Here is a 7,196-nt window from a genome sequence, read left to right on the forward strand (position 1 = left end):
AAAGACAGATCAACTTGTAAGAAGCATGCAAGGAGGGCATAGAAGCTCATTTTGTGAGTACTGCTTACGCCATGGACACACAAAAGATTTCTGCCACAGTCAAGCAGCTGACATCAGGCAAGAAATGATTCTCCGAAGAGTACTGTCAGAAGAGTGGGGAAATGAGCAGCCCTCTCCACCACAGATGCCCTTTCGTGGCCCCGCTTGGGATCATGGGGGAAAACTTTCTGGAGGGAACCCAACCTCATGGAGGGGATATTATTAATGAAGAATATACAAACAGCCCACATCATTCTTACACTGTGAACAAGCAGCAAGGACATAGCAATATTATGAAAAACTTAATGGTAATATCAGCCAATGTTAGGGGTCTCCGCACAAACGCTGGAGACCTGGCCTACAACTTTGTCCTACGTAATCAGGCAGACATTGTTGCCGTGACGGAAACATGGCTCAATGATGAGGTAGAACCAACCTTTGGCAGGATACCTGGATACACCCATTGGGTGAGGAAGGACCGTAGTGACAGAGCAGGAGGAGGTGTAGCTGTCTGCTTCAAGTGTGACTTACAGATGCAGGAACTAACGGTAAACCTGCCCCCTCTAATGGAAGCACTCTTTTTCCGGGTGGTACTGGTTGACAACAGTGGCCTCCTACTATGTGTTATATATCGCCCCCCAAGGCATGGAAGATTCTTCCTTGATTTCCTTAAAGAGAAGCTCGATACCATACTCATAGAAAACAAATGTCAACACATCATGTTATTGGGGGACCTTAACTTCCATTTAGAAAAGCAAGCTTATGACAGTCTAATAACAGTGCAGGGCCTAACTAACCATGTAACCTTCCCAACATATGAGCGTGGAGGACTACTGGACCCTGTGCTGACAGACCTCCCTGAGGCAAGCATCCACTGCCACCAACTTGGACAAGTAGGCAGCTCAGACCATTATGCTGTCCTTGTCAGAGTAGACATGAATGTAGCAAGGGAAGATTTTGTACCCCTCACTATCTGGCTGTGGGAGAGAGCAGATTGGTCAAGCATGAGACAGGCACTGCCAAACACTGACTGGGAGAGACTATTGGTGGGTAATGCCGATGACAGGGCACAAGCACTCATATCTAAGCTGTTTGGGCTACAGTCACAGTTTGTACCTCACAGAAGCTACCTGAACAAGCCAACAAACCCAGCCTGGATTGGTTATAGGTGTCGTGAGGCTGCTGAGAAAAAGCATTCTGCATGGCGAAAATTCAAGCAACGACCATCTCAGCGAAATAAATTCCTGCATCAAGAAGCCTGTAAGAGAATGAATGCCACCAGCAAATGGGCAAGAAAACATTGGGCTGAAAACTTAAGGAGGAAGCTGACTGGACCAGGAGTTGGAAGCAAGACTTGGTGGACTCTTGTCAAGGAAAGACAAGGTACCTTCCACCATGAGAGTGTGCCTCCCCTCAGCAAGCCAGACGGCTCAACAGCTACTAGCAGCGAAGACAAAGCATCACTCCTGGCAAAGATGTTTTCAGATAAAATTATGGTAGATGATCCAAACAGACCTTCACCTACTCTGGCACAAGAGACAGAGGAAACGATCACAAATGCCTCAGTAACAACTAAGCAGGTCCAAAGAATTCTGGAAGCAGTTGATTTGACAAAAGCCACTGGCCCAGACAATATCAGCCCACGCCTGCTCAAACAATGTGCTAACGAGCTGGCAGGTCCTCTCACTATAGTCTTTGGTGCATGCCTCAGAGAGAACAAATGGCCCTCAATTTGGAAGGAGGCAAACTTCATCCCTGTCCACATAAAGAATGCAAGGACGGAACCCAAAAACTACAGGCCCATTTCTCTTCTCTCTGTCATAGGCAAAGTGTTTGAGAGGGTAGTGGCTGCAACCATCTGTGCACACTTGGAAAACAATAATCTCCACTCAGAGAAACAATTTAGCTTCAGACCTGCATGTTCAACCTCAGATCTTCTCTTCCTCACACACGATTGGCAGAACTCCCTTGATGAGGACCTGGACACCATTGTGGTAGCCCTAGACATTGCTGGGGCCTTCGACAGAGTATGGCACTAAGGCCTTATCAAAAAACTCAAGGCCAAGGGCATCCAAGGCAGCCTGCTGATGTTACTGGAAGATTATCTTCAGGGGACGACTCTACGAGTGGTCATCAATGGGCGAACTTCCAGACCAGCACCTGTATGAGCCTTGGTTCCACAAGGCTCAGTTTTGGGGCCTATCCTGTGGAACTTGTAAATTGACGATCTTCTCCGACAGTTACCAGCAGTGAAGGGATATACAGATGACTGCACACTATCCTACTCCTACTGCCGTGGTGACAGCCAACGTGCTATCACTGTCATCAACAGGCAATTGAAGCTGGTGGAGGAGTGGGGAAAGATGTGGCAGGTCAACTTTGCATCAGAGAAGACTCAAGCGATGGTGATATCCCGGTTTCCAGCTGCCTCTGAGGCCTTGTCTGAAGCACTGCAGTTTGGAGGCACGAGTCTGCCAATCCAGAATCAATTAAAAATTCTGGGGGTAACGGTAGACCATGAGCTATACGATACGACCATCACGTGGATGCTGTTTCCCGACTGGCCTCCCAGCGGGTGTCTGCCCTACGCAGGGTGGCAGGCAGCCTTGATGAAAGGGGTATCAACACACTATACAAGGCTCAAATCAGACCCTACATGGAATATGGAGTCTTTTCATGGATGTCTAGTGCAGCCACACACATGAAGAGACTGGCTGCAGTACAGTGTCGTGTTGTGCGACTGGTGGAGACAGACAATAACCAGCCAAGTCTCTTCAGCATAACATCCCTGGAACACCGTCGGGATGTGTCAGCATTTGTGGTCTGTCACAAGGCTCAGGTGCAGCACACTCCCCGCCTGGCACCACTCCAAGGGTCACAAGAACGGCGCAAACCACTGATGAACGTGTGGCAGCACCTCGCTCACACACGTCACAGCATCAGCGAACCTACACAGCCAGGACTGCACGTCTGTGGAATAGTTTCACGGCAGCCACACCTGGTGTAACAAGGATATCTACACACCAAGTAAAGCTGGCTGTAAATAGATGGAGAAAAATACTCCCTACCCCGCTGCTGTTACCCACATAAACTAGTGAAGCATAAACATATACTTTGCAATTCATTTTTATTATATAACTCTAATAGTAAAAATAAGAGATACATTAGATTAACTTACTGTATTGAAACCAAGTATTATAATTATTTTAATTTACTTTATTGTAACCAAGTAACATGATTATTTTTTAAGTTCAGTCTTTTCAAATAGCCCCATGAGCCAAAGTGAGGCTTTAAGACTATGTAATAATACTTACGTAAATTGTTTAAATAAAAGAGAGAGAGAGAGAGAGAGAGAGAGAGAGAGAGAGAGAGAAAGAGAGAGAGAGAGAAGAAAAACGAGAAAAAGGAGAACGAGAGAAGGGAGACATGAGAGAGAGGGTGTGAGTGGGACGCTCACTAGATCTGACAGAAAAACACTACTGAGGATCTGTCTTTCTTTCTGTCCTGACCTCCATCGCAGGAGATAAGAACTTCTCGGAGATAGTGGCAGATTAATGCTGACATGGGAGGAGGCAGGGAGGAAGATATGGTCGTGGAAGGTAGTGGAGAGTGTGGTGGAGGGTGTTGGAGAGGGTGGTGGATAAATTGGTGGAGAGGTGGAGGGTGGTTGGAAATGCAGTAGTAGTAGCAGGTGATGAAGAAGAAGGTGACTAATATAATGAGTGGAGATGGTGGGGACTAATGTCATGGGTGATGGAGAGGGTGGTGAAAATTAGCGTAATAGGTGGTAGAGTGGTGGAGAGAGGTAGACGGGTTGTGGAGATGGTGCTGATGGAGAGGGTTGTGATGGAGAGGGTGGTGGTGGAGAGGAGGTTCGAGAGGCCGGTGGAGAGAGTGATGCAGAAAGTGACTGTTGTGGTTGGTTGATGGTACGTGGGAATATATAGGAAGTGTAGATAACAGAAGGCCTATTTCCCCCAAACGAGGTTGTTTATTGTGATGAAACTAATTGCACCAAGGACCTAACCAGATTGTGTGAGCCGAGGACAGACGGGAAAAAGTGAAAAGAGAATATGAATAGATGATGATAAGGAAGAAGAATGAAATGACGGTGACGGTGATGACAAATGGGGGAAAGGAAAGGAGGTGAGGTGGCGTAAGGTAATAGAAGAACATGATAATGATGATGATGATGATGATGATGACGATGATGGATGATGATGAGACGGAGGAGGAGGGGGAGGAGGTGATGCTCGTGGAGGTGGAGGAAAAGGAAAAAGAAGAAGCAAGAGGAAAGGGAGAGGTGAGGTGAAGTGAGGTGAGGTGAGGCGGTGTGTGAGGAATACTGATAACCTTCTGCAGTACCCCGGGGAAGGAAGCAAAAGGTGATGGAAGAAGCAGAGTAATGTGGAGGAGGAAGAGGCAAGGAGGAGAGGAAGCAGAAGATATGAGGATAGAAGTAGAAAATTACATGGGTTTGCAAAAGTTGTCATTAAAAATTAAATCTAATTAGTTATTTGTTTTTGCTCTTATGAACACAGTAAAATAATACATTTTTCCATGACATCACATTTTAATATAAAATTAAAAAGATATTTAATTAAAATATATCAAAGTAAAAAATTCAGTCGATCTATACAATACTGTACTAAAATAACTGGAAATGAAAATAATTAATCAATGTAATTGTTTAAACATATATCTATCTATCCATCTATCTATCTGTCTATCAATAAAGGAAACACTACATTCCATGACTCAAATATATCTTCTCTAGTCTTTGTAACTTCTAAGTTTTTCTGCTCCAAAACTTCGCAAGTTGCCAGTCGCCTGTACACTTTTTCTGGGGCATCCCTCTGAATCATCCAGCAATAGTCCGCCATCATACTGACATCCGAACGTCCCTGGTACCTTCTTTCCATGTCCTTGATATCCTGATGGGGTTTTTCAATCTATTCTTCATTCACCACTCCCAAGTTTTCGGGAGAAAATTCCAAATGCAAATTCAGAAATTGAACTTTGAGACTCATGTTTCAACCCAACTTCTTAAACTTGACCAACAACTTTCTCACGATTTCTTTGTAATCTGGATTCTTATTGCAACCTAAAAACTGAGAAATTACACCTTTAAATGATACCCAAGGCTCTCGTCAACGCACCATCAAATTCTGCATCAGATATCAGTTTTCTTATATCAGGTCCAGTATTTACTCCCCTTTTCAATTCAACTTCAGACAAGTGTCACGGGGTGATGTGCATTTAAAATAAAATGCTAAATATTACTTGAAAGCAGAGACAAAGAACTGACTTGTGAAAATCAAGCAGTAAGTTTTACTTTATGCCGGCTTACTTCGCCGATTCTCTAAGGACGAGAATTTTATAAACTTTCTCAACAGTACACAGCAGAGAGTAATCGCTCACAAGTGCTGGTTGTTAGTACTGTTAGCCTCTTGAGATAGTGACTCCACCCCTGACAATCAATAACTAATACTAATAATAATGGACAGGTTCTTGTCGGTGCTTAACTCCTGGCTGACACAATGGATTTAAGTTTAATACAAAAGAACCTGCCTAAATACCAGTTATGAATAATGTAAGGAGTTTGTGTAAACTAGGAGCGGCAAACTAAATTAAGCTGAATGTGGAGAAATAAAACACGATTCTAATTACATTAAGCTCAAAGAAAGGAACTATAAATTTATTGATTACAATAAAATAAATTTACATTATATGAGTCTCAAAATGAACTCAAAAGGGGAATTCACGGTCACAGAGGGACTCATGAATTCAAATAACAAAGGAAATACACTCACTCGCTCATTAAAAAGCTATTCGAACTTAAACTTAGAAAAACGAACAGAAATACTTGTCAGTGGAGGGATGGAGCCGAAGCTACGAAAGATTGGGAGTCTGCGTGTCAAACATCAAGTGCTGCTATTCACTGCTAAGCTCACTTCGCCAATCACTGTCTAGGTGGAGATCCAGGAAATCGTCATACAACAGAGATGCTTCTCTCTACACTGGGCACAAACGATCCTACCCTCGAGGAGGTCCAAAACTGACTAAGTTCAAACTGGGAAGAGGGGTATGAGATGGCCGTGTTCACTGGACGTGGGCAAGGCCTAACTTCAACGGTCAACAGAGAGAGGGCGAATGATATACACACGCAATAAAATCACTCAGTGAAACCACTACTGTCGTGCATAAGAATGGTCACTTATGAAACAGTGACAAATGTTCTGAAAACCATTCCGATCGAAGTGCATACGAGGACGGTTGAACTGAGTGATGCCCAGTGGGAATTCCACTAGAGTTCGTGGTTTTCTCATCAAAGTACAATGTCACGAATTTGTATAAATACACAATCGAGCGAATTCGTGACAACAAGCTAGGACACATTTGGCACAAATACAAAAAAAAAATGGCTTCATCTTTTGATAGGGCTTTGACAAATTGCGTCATTAATCCAAGCTTAATATTAAGCGGTGGTAGCAGACCTTTATTTGGATTCACCAAGCTAGGTCTGATGATGTTTTGGGCACCAAGGTGTAGATTTTTCCTATTTGGCCATTGCTTCCGCATCCAATGTAAATCCTTGGTTCTGCTGTCCCACCCAAAGAGAAAACATGGGAATTTTGTATATCCTGACTGCTGACCCAGTATGTACACAGAACTTTCAGGCACCCGCACATGAACCAAGGGTATTCATTGTAGTTAATTTTCTCGAGAAGAATTACAAAATTCTGATACGTTTCTTTTAAATACACAGAATGAGCAACAGGTATTGATGCCTATTTATTACCGCTATGAAGAAGTACCCCTTTCAAGATTCTTTTAGATGAATCTATCAATAGTCTCCATTCTTCTGCAATATAATCTCTGCCAAGTTTTTGCTCTAGGCCACTTAGGTCAGTGCAATAATCCAAGGATCCATCTTTCTTGAAATATGGTGCAATCTCATTTTCTCTGCTTCGGTACCAAGAGAAAGTTGTGTCTTGATGTAATAAGTTTTTATCTTTTATTCGGGACCCCAAGAGCTCTTCAGCATCTTTGGGGAGACCGAGGTCTCTTACTAAATCATTAAGTTCATCCTGAGAGAATGGCTGTGGCTCATTGCTTAGCGATACAACAGAACTTCAATTTATCTGTAAAGGAAA

The 7,196-nt window shown here is 43.5% G+C and overlaps 1 protein-coding gene across 1 annotated transcript; it reads left to right on the plus strand.

Annotated features, from left to right (window-relative positions):
* The first annotated feature begins 212 nt into the window (after positions 1-212).
* On the plus strand, positions 213-3,129 carry LOC145390711 (uncharacterized). Its single transcript, XM_080265504.1, is given in 4 exon segments — positions 213-2,066; positions 2,280-2,508; positions 2,562-2,906; positions 2,909-3,129. Coding segments are annotated over 4 exon segments (2,649 nt in total).
* Positions 3,130-7,196: the final 4,067 nt, after the last annotated feature.

Source organism: Coenobita brevimanus, chromosome 15 (assembly GCF_032717465.1).
Source record: "Coenobita brevimanus isolate Jiangsu-jjx chromosome 15, ASM3271746v2, whole genome shotgun sequence".
In the NCBI taxonomy this organism is placed as follows: Eukaryota; Metazoa; Arthropoda; class Malacostraca; order Decapoda; family Coenobitidae; genus Coenobita; species Coenobita brevimanus.